The sequence below is a fragment of the Melanerpes formicivorus genome, unplaced genomic scaffold, assembly GCF_026170545.1.
Source record: "Melanerpes formicivorus ecotype bairdi unplaced genomic scaffold, bMelFor1.0.p_v2 SCAF_64, whole genome shotgun sequence".
NCBI classification, from domain to species: Eukaryota; Metazoa; Chordata; class Aves; order Piciformes; family Picidae; genus Melanerpes; species Melanerpes formicivorus.
In genome coordinates, this window is record NW_027142416.1 from 2,436,462 (window position 1) to 2,454,565 (window position 18,104).

General features: G+C 46.8%; 1 protein-coding gene across 1 annotated transcript in view; it reads right to left on the reverse strand.

Moving 5' to 3' along the window:
• Positions 1–18,104, reverse strand: part of NAV3 (neuron navigator 3) — a 247,750-nt gene that overhangs the window by 71,941 nt on the left and 157,705 nt on the right. The window contains exons 8-9 of the mRNA XM_068162432.1: positions 14,199–15,237; positions 5,535–5,650 (exon numbers count right to left, since the gene is read on the reverse strand). Coding sequence (XP_068018533.1) covers positions 5,535–5,650; positions 14,199–15,237 — 1,155 coding nt within the window. The remainder of the gene's footprint in view (positions 1–5,534; positions 5,651–14,198; positions 15,238–18,104) is intronic.

Genomic DNA, 18,104 nt, shown 5'->3' on the forward strand with positions numbered 1-18,104 from the left:
ACACTCTCAGTCTTTAATAAGAGGAATTATAAAAACGATTTTAAGAGCTAAGAGTCTAGCAAGAAAATTTGCTGTCAGATAAGACTTTCTTTGAAGTCTCAGTGCCTAGTTTGGAGCCTTAAAAATTAATTATGTAATAGGTCTGCAAATGCATAAGATTATGAATCTCTTCCAAGTTTACTTGAAAAAAAAAAAAATCAATCAATTGTAAACTGTTTTCAAGAGAAGCACAGTAAACAGAAAATCTTGAAAATGGACTTTTTTTATGCTACTCCTACCACTGATACTGCCCTATGACTTTAAAAATTCCTCTTTCATTTCTGCTTCATCTCTTGGATGTTTTTTTTATGATTAGTCACTATTCAAACTTGCAGCAGAGACTGAAAAATGTCACAGCTATTAGAAGGAGAAATACTGAGTAAGGAAGCCTGAAAAACTTATTCCTAGTCATACCATGAAAAATCAGAGCCAAAGTGGATAATATTAAGTCTTTCCTTTCATTCCTCTTTTAAAATCTTCCCCATAAAGTTACAATCCAGCTTTGCAGAACTACAGAATAATAAAATCCCAGAATGGTTTGTGTTGGAAGAGCTCTCTGAAGGTCTTCTACTCCAATCTCCCCTGCAGTCAGCAGGGATATCCCCAACTAGAGCAGGTTGCCCAGAGTCCTATCCAGCCTCACCCTGAGTATCGACAGGGATGGGTTCTCAATCACCTCCCTGGGCAGCTTGTGCCAGTGCTTCACCACCCTCATGATAAAAAACTTGTTCCTAACATCCAATCTAAATCTGCTCTCCTCTTGTTTGAAACCATTTCCCCTTGTCCTATCACTACAGGCCTTTGTCTTAGAATCACAGAATGGCTTGGGTTGGAAGGGACCTTAGAGATCATCTACTCCAACTACTCTGCCGTGGGCAGGGACACCTCACAACTACAAAGACAGTGAGGAGTACTGTTGGGGCACTTGGCTCATAAAGTAGGTGCAAGAAAGAGTGTTCATACAGAACTGCAGAAGTGGTCCTTATTTAGGAATCCCAAATTTCTGTCTGAGATTTCCTGGACAGAAGTCTACACATCTGTGTGCCACGTGTGCAGCGAGCTTACTGTATGAAGGATGCACAGAAGCTCATGCAGGGCCGACTCATGCCTACAAATGGGATTCATTCAGCACATGTGAGGGTACCACTGGCACCCTGCATGCAGAAGGAATTCAAGGTGTGCAGGAAACCTTACAAATACTGTGCATGTGCTGTACTGCTGCTCTGCATATGCACCATGGAAACATCTGGGACTGCTCTGGCTGAGCTGTGGAATATTCAGAGGAGTAGAAAAAGAGTAGGAAAAAAGTCTGAAGCACTTGAGATCACATCTGGAACAAATTCCCACCAGAGCTGGAGTAAAAGTGAAGAAACCCAGATTTACAGTAGCTCTACCAAGAGACAGAACTGGTTTTAGACATAAACCATGTGGGAAATTACCCAGGACAGCAGATTTACAGGGACAAGCTGAAAATAAAGACATCAGGGTCACCATTCTGGGCACATGCCTACACCAGCCTCACCATCTCCCTCACCTTCCAGAACCACTGTCCTGTCCTGGCTGTGCAAGTAAAACCAAATGCAGAGTAGTTAGCAGGAAACAAGTTGCTTGCACTCTGAGTTTGCAATATCATTTCACCAGCTCTGAGGTGGAAGACAGGAGAGGTGTTAAAGGTGACTGGCTCCCTTAGAAACAGGGAGGAAGGCAGAGCAGAGATTAGCTGGAAACTACCTGTACAGCTCCACTCTTTGTCTCTCTACCTCCCCATTACTGCTGTTGAAATTAGCAAAAAAGATGTGAACTTGCTTCCTGTGCACAGAAACAGAGCCATGACTGCCCACCACCACAGCCAGGAAATTAACTTGGTTTTGGTATCCTGAATCATTCAAGGAGAATGGTGCCTGACCAACCACTCCTAAATTGAGACCTCACAAATAATTTTCTCTGCATCCAAGTTTTTCCTGTATGGTAGAGAAATCTTGAACCAGCTGTGCTTACAGGGTTAGGTCAAGACTGATTGGCTGATTTTGGAATCACAGAATCATAGAACTGTCAATGTTGGAAGGGACCTCAAGGATCGTCCAGTTCCAACCCCCCTGCCATGGCCAGGGACACCTCAAACTACAGCAGGTTGCTCACAGCCACATCCAGCCTGGCTGCAAAAACCTCCAGGCATGAGGCTTCCACCACCTCCCTGGGCAACCTGTGCCAGGCTCTCACCACCCTCATGGGGAACAACTTCTTAACATGCAATCTGAATCTACCCATTTCTAGTTTTGCTCCATTCCCCCTAGTCCTATCACTCCCTGACACCCTCAAAAGTCCCTCCCCAGCTTCCTTGTAGCCCCCTTCAGATACTGGAAGGCCACAAGAAGGTCTCTTGGGAGCCTTCTCTTCTCCAGACTGAACAACTCCAACTCTCTCAGTCTGTCTCCATAGCAAAGGAGCTCCAGCCCTCTGCTCATCCTCATGGCCCTTCTCTGGACACCTTCCAGCACCTCCAGATCCTTCCTGTAATAGAGGCTCCAGAACTGGACCCAGTGCTCCAGGTGGGGTCTCAGCAGAGCAGAGTAGAGGGGGAGAACCACCTCCCTCAACCTGGTGGCCCTGAAGTGGAGCCCTGCTGTGATCGGCTTGGTTGTTTATAGGAGCAGTTATCTTCAGGCAAGAGGCAGTAACAAACACAAATCTGCAAATATTGTGAATGCAGAGAAACAGTCTATAGTGATATGGGCAGTGATACAGCAGTCCTGAGCATGTTAGCTTCAGCTGCAAATATTTGGCAATGAAAAGGTAATAAAGACTAATGAAGAAGAAACACAGTGTGCATGGAACAGTGCTTTATGAGACACTTCTCCAAGCCATTAAGAGACTTCCACAGATGCCAGAGCCCTTGCACGATCTTTATTGATCCAAGGGAGAGCCAGGAGGATGCTTAGGGGACTTGAGCATCTCCCCTATGAAGAGAGACTGAGAGCCCTGGGGCTGTTTAGTCTGGAGAAGAGAAGGCTGAAAGGGGATCTGATCAATGTCTATCAATAGCTGAGGGGTGGGTGTCAAGTGGAGGGGCCAAGCTCTTTTGGGTGGTGCACAGCAATAAGCCAAGGAACAACTGAGACAAACTTGACCAGAGAAGGTTTCAGCTCAACAGGAGAAGAAACTTCTTTACAGTGAAGGTCACAGAGCCCTGGAGCAGGCTGCCCAGAGAGGTTGTGGAGTATCCTCCTCTGGACACATTCCAAACCCACCTGGATGCATTCCTGTGCAGACTGCCCTGGGTGATGCTGCTTTGGCAGGGAGTGTGGACCTGATGATCTCTGGGGGTCCCTTTTAACCTCTAATGTTCTGTGATTCTGTGGTACTGTGATACTGCGTAACAACATAGTGTGCTAGTGCAGGTTGCAAAAGTAACTTCAGATAAGTCCCTCTGGACTCAGCTCTTAGCATCCTAAAAATAAAAGTGACCAGATCAGAGAAATAACCCTCAGGCATTTCATTGCTACTACTGGAATAATTTCTTGATCATACTAGAAAAAGTGCTCCTAAATAACAAGAGTTCAGTTGTCCTTTCTCATGAATGATCTATCATGGGATACTGCCCTAAACAGCCACCACATGAATCACAGAATCACAGAAACATTCAGGTTGGAAAAGACCCTTAGGATCACCAAGTCCAGCCCAGAACCCTACTCTAATGAGGTTTTTCTCCTTGCAGGTTCACCAACGTCATAACCACCAACAACTTGGCAATAGGTCACCAACATAGATTACTAACTCATCAAATGTAGTACTTGATCCATTCATTCTTTATCTTACTAATAGCCAATTATGGGTGACACACATTGCTTTTCTTCTGTATACAACAAGCCCCTGACCACATTTTCCCAGTGGTCCTGCTTGGCAGCTTCTAATGTCAGTCAACTGCTAATGACAGAGTTGAAATAATCAGATTAGAAGCATCTCTGATGTCTAGTGCCCTTCAGGGCATCTTTTTGATGTTGTTCCACTTCTGTTCCAAACAGTAAAAGGCCAGGAGATGTGATTGGATGTCAGGAACAAGTTCTTTCCTATGAGGGTGGTAGAACACTGGCACAGGTTGCCCAGGGAGGTGGTTGAGGCTCCTTCTCTGGAGATATTCAAGGTGAAGCTTGACAAGGTCCTGGGCAACCTGAACTAGTTGAGGATGTCCCTGCTGACTGCAGGGGGTTTGGACTGGATGACCTTTAGAGGTCCCTTCCAGCCTGGACCATTCTGTGATTCTATGATGCCCTATTTGAGCAGTCCAGCAGGTGCTGAATTGATTTTCTTTCTATTTATTTCCTTTTAGCATAGATAGTTTCTTAGAGCATCTTTTGATTCGTGTGTTTCAATCATCCTTTTATACATGCAAGAACAGAGAGTTTGATTTCTGGATTAGTTGTACATAATTTTTTACTTTAATTTCAAAAGGCTTGCAGCACCACAGGAAATACTTCAGGGTGACATATATATCACAGACGCTGGTTGTGCAGATTCAGGGATGTCAGACTCAGGAAACTTCCAAAGGGGCTGAGACAAACTGGGACAAAACCACCATTTCAGTGTGAGTCAGCTAAATGCCAAGGCACTCCCACCAAGCTTGGGCATCTGATTTCCCTTCTGGTGGAGAGATAATTTTAGACTGATGTGTCAAATTAATGCTTTCAGTGAGGAAAATGCTGTGTAAGAAGAAGACCTACATGAACTCCTAATATCCCTTAGAATGTTAAAAATTTGGTGTAAAATGGGGAAAACTACAGGCAAACCCACCCAGTGAGACAGGGATTTTACCTTTTCTTCTCATAAAAGTGACAACACAAATAAAGATGCTGACAAAAAAATAAAGGAAAACAGCAACCACAAAATAACCCCCAACAAAGCAGCTCTGGTATAGAGTCCCTTTCAAAGCGCTCCCACACAACCTTGACAGCACAGTTCATTCCTGATGAGCAAGTCAGATGTGACACACTTCGCTTTTTGCCTTTCTAAGCAGAGTCAAGCCCCAACCCTGGTCTGATGTCAATCAGCATGGCTCAGATGACTTCAAATTAATCATTCCAATACAATTAAAGATAACCACCAAAACTACCAAAAAAACTTCCATATATTTGCAGCTTACTAAGGATTTGACTCCAGGTTTGCAAGGACATGTAGAACACAACATTTAGCAGCTAACAAGGCCTTGACTCCAGGTTTGAAAGGACTTCCAGAACATAATATTTAGCAGCTTACCTCTAGCAGCAGCTCAACAGTTAGATGCAATAGTGCAATAGCAAGGACTTGTTTGCAATTTATGTCTCAAGTCTGATGTTTTGATTTAATTAGATGATCTTACAGGCAACCACCACCACCCCCCCACCCCCCCCCACCCCCCCACCCCACGTTCTGGATATTAACAGAATGGTCAGAAGTATTGCTTCAAGCCATTGCAAAAGAAACAGAAGTTCACAGGCTTCTCCTGATTCATTGCTACTCACCAGATATCTCCTCTAAGCATTGCTTGGCAGTCTTACTGAAGGACAAATCCAGTTTAGTAGGACTGGTGCAGGAGTCAGCAGGTGGTAAAGAGGAACTGTCGTTTTCTGAGAGGGTTCTGCAATCAGGCAAGAAGATTGGTTACTATTAGCCATCCTTCCTGTACTAATGGAACCAAATGTTACTGGTAGCTCCACCTAGAACTGTGTCACTCTATGGTGAAAATATCATGGCTGTCACATGCTTACTGCGTTAGCTTGACTCCAGCTAACACAAATTAGCAAGCAAGCAGGAAGTCCCAGTCTTTATTTTCAGGAGCAACTCAGAGTTAATCTCTGAAAATTCAGAGTTATTTTGTTCCCTCACTTTTTCCCAGCAAGGGGTGTCAAGTAGATACAGACAGAATCCATTTCAATTGCTTAAGTTATGTCCCTACACATATATAAGGGAAATGAAAACTTGTAATTGCTGAAATATTAAGTGAGAAAGGCCATGTGGGAAGAAGCTTATGCAAGCCTGGAATGGAAATCTGGCCCAGATATTTAAATCTATGTGCAGCTTCTTTTGATAATGCCCCTTATATAACTCTGGGGAAATGGGATAATGGAATTTTCCCCATTAACTTGCTAATAAAAAGCTCTTATTTCCTTTGATGGTATATTTCTGTGGACATCATTGATGAATTATATTGAGTACCCTTTGCTGAATACAGAACTGCTGAATTATCTTGAGTACGCTCTGCTGAATGCTGTTTGGCATTGCATAGTGATGAATTGCCAGAAATACATGAACACATGGGGTGCAATACAAAGTAGATCACACAGCCCCTGCAGCTTCTTAAGGAACAGCTGGGGGTCAGGAAGGAGGGGACAAGCTCTGCTCACTTGTACCCTGGGATAGGACAAGGGGCAATGGATAGAAACTCCAGCACAGGAGGTTCCACCTCAACATGAGGAGGAACTTCTTCACTGGGAGGGCCACAGAGTCCTGGAACAGGCTGCCCAGAGAGGTTGTGGAGTCTCCTTCTCTGGAGACTTTCAATTCCCATTTGGATGTGTTCCTGTGTGACCTACACTAGATTCTATGGTCCTGACTTGGCAGGGGGCTTGGATTTGATGATTTCCAGAGGTACCTTCCAACCCCTAGCATCCTGTGAGCCTGCAATAACCAAGAAGATACACTAAAAAAAAACCACTGTGAGAAGAGACACTTGCAAAGGTTTCCATTCCAAATGTTAAGAATCTGATGGGTGGGGTTAATTGCAGCACAAAATCCAGTTTCTGGGACATAAAATGGCATTAAATCCTAAGCCTTAAAGAATAGCAAAGTTCAAGTAACACTGATAATGTTTGATTTAATCAGCAGAAAGAAAATCGTGGAAACATAAACCAAATGCAAATATGATGTGGGCTTCTTAAATTTACAGGCAGTCTGAAATCACAGATCCAAGAAGCATGAAATGCCATACTTGTATCATGCCTGAAACTTCAAAGTCTGAATGTAACTTGAAAAGTGATTTGCCATCGAAACAAATGCCAAAGAACCCTGCTATCCTGACTTCACTCATCATTGTTCTCTTTCACTTGGTAAAAAACACCAATGATTCTGACTATCTGAGGCAACAGCAGAAACCCCACAGAGGACTATGGATTTTTCAGCAGCTGAAGTTCTGCTTACTAGAGAAAGCTGTTTGTTTATTGTGGTAGTGATGGGCCAAGAAGCACCTGCCCAGCCCTTGAGCAGATGTGATGGAGGTAGCTGAGGTTCTTAATAGCTCTTCTCTCACCAGGTCTCCCTGGGTTGCCAGATGCCAGCATTTCCACAGCAGCCCTGCCTTTTGGCACACGATCATGGAATAACAGAATTGTTTCAGTTGGAAAAGACCTCTAAGACCATTGAGTCCAGGTGTTTACCTAAGACCATGATGACCATTAAACCATGTCCTCAACAGCCATGTCTACATGTTTCTTCCAAGACCTCCAGGGATGGTGACTTTGCCACCTCCCTGGACAACCTATTCCAATGTTGAATCATTCTTTCAGGAAAGATTTTTTTCCTAATATCCAATCTAAACCTCCCCTGGCATAACTTGAAGCCATTTCTTCTCACTATGTCACTTGGCACTAGGGAGAAGAGACTGATCCTCACCTCATTACAATCTTCTTTGAGGCAGTGAGGTTTCCCCTCCACCTCCTTTTCTCCAGACTGAACAATCCCAGTTCCCTCAGCTGCTCCTCATGGCACATGTTTTCCAGGTCCTTCACCAGCTTTCTCACCCTTCTTTGGACATGCTCCAGCACCTCAATGTCTTTCTTGAAGTGAGAGGCCTAAGACTGATCACAGTGTTCAAGGTGCAGTCTCACCAATGCTGATTACAGAGGCACAACTGCTTTCCTACTCCTCCTGTCCACACTCTTGATGATAAGACTCGGCTTCCTTCTGGAGCCGAGCTTAACCCACATGGCCTGAGAATGGTCTAGGGGTGAAAGACTGCCAAGGAAAATCACAGAATGTTAGGGGCTGGAAGGGACCTCAAAAGCTCATCCAGTCCAATCCCCCTGCCAGAGCAGGAGCACCTAGAGTAGAGGACACAGGAACACATCCAGGTAGGGCTTGAGTATCTCCAGAGAGGGAGACTCCACAAGCCCCCTGGGCAGCCTCTTCCAGGGTTCTGTCACCCTCACAGGGGGAAAAAAAATCTTCCTCCTGTTTCCATGGAACTTCCTCTGCCTCAGCTTCCACCACTGCCCCTTGTGCTGGCATTGGGCACCACCCAGCAGAGCCTGGCTCCAGCCTCTGGGCATTCACCCTGAACATCTTTATCAACATGAAGGAGGTCACCTCTCAGGCTGCTCCTCTCCAAGCTACAGAGCCCTCAGCTCCCTCAGGCTCTCCTCATAAGGAAGATCTCCCACTCCCCTAATCATCTTTGTGGCTCTGTGTTGGACTCTTTCAAGCAGCTCCCTGAGGTCCTTCCTGAACTGAGGGGCCCAGAACTGGACACAATACTCCAGATGTGGCCTCAGCAGGGCAGAGTAGAGGGGGAGGAGAACCTCTCTCAACCTACTGACCACAGCCCAGGACACCATCTGCCTTCTTGGCCACAAGAGCACATTGCTGTAGGGGTCTCAGCTCTTGGGGAACAAGGAACTCCCTGTGTAAAACTTATGCCTGAAACTTCAAGCTGCTTTGCTCTAGGCCTGTCATACTTTGTGATACATTGGAGCAGGCATGTAGATGCTGCTGCTTGCCTTGGCCTACACACTCTAATTAAAAAAAAAAAAAATCAAATAAAAAAATCAAGGTGAAACAGAGAGATTTGCCTTTCCCAATACTTCTGGGTTTTTTTCACTTGATTCTGTGGGATATATTAACCCTATGATTTATTCAAGTGATCTCTCCAGGACTGCAGTGAGGCTGGGGAGGGGTCTGGAGCACAGCCCTGTGAGGAGAGGCTGAGGGAGCTGGGGTTGTTTAGCCTGGAGAAGAGGAGACTCAGGGGAGACCTCATTGCTCTCTACAACTCTCTGAAGGGAGGTTGTAGCCAGGTGGGGGTTGGCCTCTTCTCCCAGGCAACCAGCACCAGAGCAAGAGGACACAGTCTCAAGCTGTCCCAGGGGAGGTTTAGGCTGGAGATGAGGAAGAAATTCTTCCCAGAAAGAGGAATTGGCCATTGGAATGTGCTGCCCAGGGAGGTGGCAGAGTCACCATCACTGGAGGTGTTTAGGAAGAGACTTGATCGGGTTCTTGGTGCCATGGTTTAGTTGATTAGATGGTGTTGGGTGATTGTTTGGATTTTATGAATTCAAAAGTCTCTTCCAACCTGGTTAATTCTATCCTATCCTATCCTATCCTATCCTATCCTATCCTATCCTATCCTATCCTATCCTATCCTATCCTATCCTATCCTATCCTATCCCATCCCATCCCATCCCATCCCATCCCATGCTTCTATATTCTATTCTATAACTCATTCATCCACAATGCTACTCTAGCAGCTAGTAAGTGCACCTGGAAATTCTGTGTACAAACTGTGGTGACTGTTCACAAAACACCTATATTTAAGAGCAAGAAAACATAAACACAGTGTCCCAGCTCCTTGCACAGTTCCACTTGCCATATGTACACAAAAATAAGCATGCTGACTGTGGAAATTTGAATATTTTATCCTCAGCTGTATTACTATGCTTCCAATGAAATCATTGCCTACCACTGCAAAACCTTTGAGAGTTGTAAGGGATGTGGTTACTGTGTATTTGTGGGGTCAGATTCTGCTCTCAGTTTGGGAGCTACACATTGAAGCAACCTCATCAAAGTCAGTCAATTACTCTGGGTTTCTGGCATTTTGAGCTCAGACCTCAGCTCTGAGAATTCTATTTTCATGTGAGATTTAACTTCAAATACAGTCTCCTCTGCTGTTTGTTTGAAGCAAACCAGATGCTTATTAATACCAAATTTTGCTGGATGATGCCTGCTTCTGTGGCCTTTTAAAATTCAAAATGCATTTTGCTTTATGATGAAGCTTAAAAGGACAAGAAGATATCTCCCTCCTGCACTGAGATGTCCTCAGCATGCGGCAAAACTGCCATTAAATAGCACATGCAGTAAGGAAAATCACAGCTTGATGTTCTCTCTCCTCATACACACACTCTCAACACACATAGGCCACCTTATGTACCATGCTGCAAATCATCTGCATCCTGAGACATGAATATTAAGTGATACATTTAATTGAAACTCAAGAGCCTACTCACTGCACATTACAATAAATATAACCTATGTTATGCCTTTCATAGAATCATAGAATTGTCAGTGTTGGAAGGGACCTCAAGGATCAGCCAGATCCCACCCCCCCTGCCATGGGCAGGGACACCTCACACTACAGCAGGTTGCTCACAGCCACCTCCAGTCTGCCCTTCAAAACCTCCAGGCATGAGGCTTCCACCACCTCCCTGGGCAACCTGTGCCAGTCTCTCACCACCCTCATGGGGAAGAACGTCTTCCTAACATCCAATCTCAATCTACCCACTTCTAGTTTTGCTCCATTCCCCCTAGTCCTATCACTCCCTGACACCCTAAAAAGTCCCTCCCCAGCTTCCTCCCCCTTCAGATACTGCAAGGCCACAAGAAGGTCTCCTGGGAGCCTTCTCCTCTCCAGACTGAACAGCCCCAACTCTCGCAGTCTGTCTCCACAGCAGAGAATCTCCAGCCCTCTGCTCATCCTTGCGGCCCTTCTCTGGACACCTTCCAGCACCTCCAGATCCTTCCTGGAACAGAGGCTCCAGAACTGGACCCAGTGCTCCAGGTGGGGTCTCAGCAGAGTGGAGTAGAGGGGGAGAATCACTCAGGTCTGAATCTACTCACACCTATCATTACCTGACACCCTAAAAAGTCCCTCATCAGCTTTCTTCCCCTCCCCGCCCCCCCTTACTCCCCCCAGTTTTCTGAACTGCTTTTGTTCAGGACTGATTAAACAGTTTATCCTTCACCCAGACTGGTTTTGAAGCCATTCACTAGTTGTGAGTAAAGATTCATAGCATATAGACCCTTAGAGCCTACACCAGCACCTCTTTAATCTTCAGCCAACACTATCTGGAGTAGTGCTCACTCACAAAACCTGCCAGTATACTTTGCTCAATAATGCATTCCTCACTTTATCAGATGTTAAATTTACCCAAAACTGCAGCAAAGCCCTCCAGCAGTTGCCATCTGAAATCATTGCTCAAACCAGCCTGCCAGTTTTTCGACACTGACTCTGTCTTCTGAGATGTGCCACAATGAAATCTCACATTCTCCTCAGCCACTCTATCAAATAGCAAAATAAATTCTGACAAAGGTCAGTGCACTTAACTGTACCTTCATCTATTCCAGAGCCCTGGCCATCTAAGGGGTTTATATCACTTCCAAATATCAGCTGCCTCCATGGAGTTAATCCATAGCTAGTTCATGGATAAAACTAAACATGACTGAAGAAGTTCTGCATGGGACAGCAATGTGCCCTTGGGGCCAGGAAGGCCAATGGGATCCTGGGTGCATTAAGAAGAGTGTGTCCAGCAGATCAAGGGAGGTTCTCCTCCCCCTCTACTCTGCCCTGGTGAGACCTCACCTGGAATATTGCATCCAGTTCTGGGCTCCCCAGTTCAGGAGGGACAGGGATCTGCTGGACAGAGTCCAATGGAGGGCTACCAGGATGATTACGGGACTGGAGCACTGTCTGGGGAGGAGAGCCTGAGAACCCTGGGGCAGTTCAGTATGGAGAGGAGAAGGCTGAGAGGGGATTTAATCAGTGTTTATCAATATCGGAGGGCTGGGGGTCAGGAGGAAGGGGACAGACTCCTGTCCTCCTTTCACCCTGTGATAGGACAAGGCGCAGTTGATGGAAACTCCAGCACAGGAGGTTCCACCTCAACATGAGGAGGAACTTCTTCATTGGGAGAGTCACAGAGCACTGGAACAGGCTGCCCAGAGAGGTTGTGGAGTCTCCTTCTCTGGATACTTTCCAGCCCTGTCTGGATGTGCTCCTGTGTGACCTGTGCTGGATTCTCTGGTCCTGCTCTAGCAGGGGGCTTGGAATCAATGATCTCTGGTGGTCCCTTCCAACCCCTAACACCCTGTGATCCTGTGATGAAAAGTACCTGAAAAAAACAACCGTTTCTCTTTGCAAAGATTTTGAAATAGTTTTGACTACTTGCAGAAGTTTGTGTGTGGCTTTCCCTCAAAAATCCCACTAGTGCTGTCACACACATCAGCAATCTATTCTAGGGCTTTTTTTTTTATTTTTAAGAGGATAACATATTTTAAATGAATATTCTTGAATATCAGCAAATAAATGCTGAGGTTCTTCGACTGAGAACAGGAATATTCACACTCGAAACCTGACTCAGCCATGACCTTTCAAAAGTACCATCGTATCACAGAATCACCAAGGTTGGAAGAGACCTCAAGGATCATCGAGTCCAACCTGTCACCACAGACCTCATGACTAGACCATGGCACCAAGTGCCACGTCCAATCCCCTCTTGAACACCTCCAGGGATGGTGACTCCACCACCTCCCTGGGCAGCACATTCCAATGGCGAACAACTCTCTCAGTGAAGAACTTTCTCCTCACCTCCAGCCTAAACTTCCCCTGGCACAGCTTGAGACTGTGTCCTCTTGTTCTGGTGCTGGTTGCTAGAGAGAAGAGACCAACCCCTTCCTGGCTACAACCACCCTTCAGGTAGTTGCAGAGAGCAAGAAGGTTTCCCCTCAGCATCCTCTTCTCCAGGCTAAACAATCCCAGCTCCCTCAGCCTCTCCTCACAGAGCTGTGCTCAAGGCCTCTCCCCAGCCTTGTTGCCTTTCTCTGGACACATTCAAGTGTCTCAATGTCCTTCTTAAACTGAGGGGCCCAGAACTGGACACAGGACTCAAGGTGTGGCCTAACCAGTGCAGAGTACAGGGGCACAATGACTTCCCTGCTCCTGCTGGCCCCACTATTCCTAATGCAGGCCAGGATGCCATTGGCCTTCCTGGCCACCTGGGCACACTGCTGGCTCATGTTTAGGTGGCTGTCAATCAGCACCCCCAGGTCCCTCTCTGTTTGGGAGCTCTCCAGCCACTCTGACCCCAGCCTGTAGCTCTGCATGGGATTGCTGTGGCCAAAGTGCAGCACCTGGCACTTGGATTTGTTGAAAGCCCTCCTGTTGGACTCTGCCCATCTGTCTAGTTGGTCAAGGTCCCTCTGCAGAGCCCTTCTGCCCTCTAACTGACCAACAACTGCTCCCAACTTGGTGTCATCTGCAAATTTGATGACAACTGATCAGTTCCCTCATCCAGATCATCAATGAAAGTGGCACTGGGAAGGTGCTGTGTGATTTGTATTTCTAACCAAAACATCCTGGATTTTAAATGGCAAATATTTACAGTGGATTGCTTTGATGCATGGTAGAGACTTGGAGTACCTTGGAAGAAATTAATTGCAACATTAATTTTAAAACAATGTGAGGAAAAAATGTGAATAGTGTGAATGATCGGGGGCTGGATGCACTGTCAGCAGAGCCAGAGGGGTTATTCTGCTACTTTGCTCTGCTGAGACTTCACCTAGAGTACTGTGTGCAGGTCTGGAGCCCTCAATACAGGAAGGACATGGAGCTGATGGATCAGGTCCAGAGAAGGGCCATGAAAATTATCATGGGGTTGGAGCAGCTCTGCTACAAGGACAGGCTGAAGGGAGCTGGGGGTGTTCAGCTTGGAGAAGAAGAGGATCCAGGGAGACCTAACAGCAGCCTGTTAGTACCTGAAGGGGGCTACAGGAAGAATGAAGAGAGACTGTTTGCAAAGGCCTGCAGGGACAGGACCAGGGGCAATGGCTTCAGACTGGAGAAAAGCAGATTTAGATTGGATGTGAGGAAAAAGTTCTTTCCTATGAGGGTGGTGGAAGACTGGCACAGGTTGCCCAGGGAGGTGGTTGAGGCTTCTTCCCCGGAGATCTTCAAGGTGAGGCTGGAGGAGGACCTGGGCAGCCTGCTGACTGTGGGGAGGTTGGACTGGATGAACTTTGGAGGTCCCTTCCAGCCTGGAGCATTCTATGATTCTGTGACAACAGTGTGATCCACCCTTCCTTTACCTGTTTTAGGTCTCTTTTCTGCATTGTCACACGACCCAAATTTCCCTCCAGGATCTTACCTATATATGAAAGGAGCTACTGTGGCAGTGTTGGGGTGACTGTATTGCTGTTGCTGAGGAAGGTGGACAGCACCATTCCCTGTGCCTTGGCCACTGCTCGCAGACATCGAGGCTGGCAGGGGTGCGGAGGACCCTGTGGGGGCAGCTGCACTTGGTTCCTTCCCTTCAGAAGAAGCAAGAGCAGAGGAAGGAGAAGCCTTCTCATTAAGCTGAGATTTTGGTGTCGACTGGGACTGGTTTCCTTTTGTAGTCCTCAATTTGTCAAGCTCCTTGCTCCCCGTGCACCCCGAAGAAGCGCTCTGCTTTGCTGTCGGCACCTTCGAGCCAGGTTTGGGGATCCCACTAGAAGATGGAATTAAGCTTTCCTTCTTGGCTGCTGCTGTCTTGTTTCCTTTTGGGATTAAGCTTGCAATTTTTGAGCTCTTTTTTGTAGATGCCTCAGTGACCTGGTCCTTCTCTTCCTTGACTGTTTTCTCAGTGCAAACTTTGGTTTTGTCCCTGTTCTTTTCCTCTTTGTCCTTTGGCTGTAGCAAAGACTTTTTATTGCTGAGATTTTTGCTTCCAGCTTTTGGAGGGGCTAACTTGGGTGACACTTTAGGACTGCTACTGGTGGAGCCGCCACTGTTGACTCCACTGCTCAACACCTCCATCTCCCCACACTCTGAGAAGGTATCATCCTCTCTCCCACTGTCACTGGGTCCTGAGCTCAGCGACAAAGGAGGCCTCAGAGCAGTCCTAGCATTAACCAGCTTGAATTTTTCCAGCATGGATTTTTGTCCAGATGAAGGGGGCTTGATGCCTTCAGAAGGGGGTGGCTTGAGCCTCTCTGAAGATGGAGTTGGGGAGGTTGCCGGACTTGGCTGTTTCACAGACAGCATGGTGGAGGTTGCGCTGTGTTTGACATTCATGGATTTGCTGCGCCAAGGCTTGCTGGCACTTGGAGAGGGTATGGCAGAGACCTGCTGCTGCCCAGTGCTGGTGGGATGCTGCACATTTCCATTCATGCCTGCAGATGGGTGAGGGCCTTTAGGTGAATCTGCTAAAAAAAAGAGGAAGAATCATAATCAGAATCACAGAATCAAGCAGGTTGGAAGAGACTTCCAGTATCATCAAGTCCAACCAATCACCCAACCTTGTCTAATCAAATAATCCATGGCACTAAGTGCCTCATCCAGGCTTTGCTTAAACACCTCCAGGGATGGTAACTCCACCACCTCCCTGGGCAGCACATTCCAATGGCCAATCTCTCTTGCTGGGCAGAGTTTCTTCCTACCATCCAGGCTAAACCTCCCCTGGCACAGCTTGAGACTGTGTCCTCTTGTTCTGGTGCTGGTTGCCTGGGAGAAGAGACCAACCCCCACCCGGCTACAACCTCCCTTCAGGGAGTTGTAGAGAGCAATAAGGTCTCCCCTGAGCCTCCTCTTCTCCAGGCTAAGCAACCCCAACTCCCCCAGCCTCTCCTTACAGGGCTGTGCTCCAGTATCAGTATCACTAAGGTTGGAAGAGACCTCAAAGATCATCAAGTCCAAACTGTCACCACAGACCTCATGACTAGAGTAGGGAGGACACTACTGCCCACCGCAGGCTTGAACTCACGACCTTCCCATTAAGGGTCTTATGCACTACCAACTGAGCCACATCTGCCTGTCAGACCCCCCCCAGCCTTGCTGCCCTTCTCTGGACACGTTCAAGATTCTCAATGTCCTTCTTAAACTGAGGACACAGAACTCAAGGTGTGGCCTAAGCAGTTCTGAGTCCAGGGCAGAATGACTTTCCTGCTCCTGCTGGCCACACCATTGCTGATCCAGTTAATTCTCCCATCTCCTGCTTGAAGCTGATACCATATTCTTCTGGGTTACATGTGATTTACAATAAACACAATTCACATCTGCACAGAACATGAAAAGAGAGAGAGATTTGGGTTTTCCCCTCCTGCATCAAAGGCCTACTCTACTCCCCCTTCCTGTCCAGCAAAGCCTATTTAAAGGGGGCCAATTTTTTGGTTTGCTCTCTTTCCTCTTGCTTTGCCCGATGGACATCAGGTCTCTGCTGCTCCTGTTTCCTGAGCTACCACATGGCTTGCCTCCATGCTGCATCTGCACTTCTAAATAACTGAATCTAATGCCAGCTGGGCCTGGCTTTGTATATTTTTCTATTTACCTTTCTCCTTATACCTTTGTAACGTTCCCTGTTACTCAAATGCTATAGATATTTTGTTTAAAATCGCCTTTTTTACTTCCAAACCAATTCCAGACCATTTATTTCATGATTTCTACCCCTCCTTTCTCCTGCCTTATTTGCTTTCACCTTACCTCAAAAAAAGGGAGAGGGGAAGGCAATCTAAATCTATTCCATTTGGGCTTTTGGAGTGCTTGGTGTGTTGTGTACACACATGAAGCCACGTGAAGCCATGCCTTGGAGACTTTCATGTCTGAATGAAAGAGTAGATGAAGACACTGAAGACATTTGTCTAATCAACACAGTCTGAAGTAATGTATCAGTCTAATCTTTGTAGTCCCAGCCCTAAAGTCCTAGTATGGATTAAACTAGCCACCTGTAAGTTTGAAGGCCATTAATACACACAGAAAAGGAAGGGCTGTGATCATTCTGAAAGGGGAGCTGTTTTTTTCTTTAAGAAACACAATGCAAACATAGCAAAATGTCCTTCCCTCAATAGCACTAAGAAGACCTGGTTAAGAATCATAGAATTGTCAGGGACTGCAAAGCTCATCCGGTTCCAAGCCCCCTGCCATGGGCAGGGACACCTCACACTACAGCAGGTTGCTCACAGCCACATCCAGCCTGGCTGAAAAAACCTCCAGGCATGAGGCTTCCGCCACCTCCCTGGGCAACCTGTGCCAGTCTCTCACCACCCTCAATAGACACAAAGCAAAACATTGGGGCAAAAACAGCCTAGCCCCAGATTTCTTTTTCCTTTAGGTGTATTTTCATGGGAGAGTCAAAATGATGCTTGTGTTTCTGGGCTAGCCCTCTCCTGGCAGGAGTTGCAGCCATTCCTAAGCATCTTGAAACAGGTCCCTTTCTGAGACTAATAGACAGAAAGCAAAACATGGGGGGGTAAAATCTGAACGAGAGATTCATGACACACGTGTAACAGCTTTGAGTTGCTTGACACTCTTAAACTGGACCCCAGTTTAAGGGTCAGTCCAGCTCCACCTTCAATAGATGCTGCATAACTCCATCTGCCCAGAACATTTTATGTGTGCTCCTCAGCCTGAGATGCAGACCTCACAGTGCTAGGTGAACTCAGTCCACCTTCACAGAAGTTTCCAAGCAACTCTGCTCTGTCCAGTTACTGGGCAAGAAAATGTTAACTGGCAAGAATTCCCTGAGAGCATTTTGGAGGACAGGTTTGATTATGGTTTAATGCCCAGGATCCAGGTTGCACCATGCACATGAAGAGCCTTGGTGGGCAGCTGCAGAGCTGATCCCTCCTTTGCACCCAAGGGAAGAACTGTGGCTGGGTCCTAGGTGTTCTGTGCTGAGCTTCAGATCCTGGAAGACAGCCTGGGGCCAACAACAGCTGCTGGAAATCACTGCAGCCCTCAGGCTTCCTTGATATTCAACAAATCCAAATGCCTGGTCTTCCACTTTGGCCACAACAACCCCATGCAGAGCTACAGCCTGGGGTCAGAGTGGCTGGAGAGCTGCCAAACAGAGAGGGACCTGGGGGTGCTGATTGACAGCCACCCAAACATGAGCCAGCAGTGTGCCCAGGTGGCCAAGAAGGCCAATGGCATCCTGGCCTGCATTAGGAATAGTGTGGCCAACAGGAGCAGGGAAGTCATTGTGCCCCTGGACTCTGCACTGGTTAGGCCACACCTTGAGTCCTGTATCCAGTTCTGGGCCCCTCAGTTTAAGAAGGACATTGAGACACTTGAACGT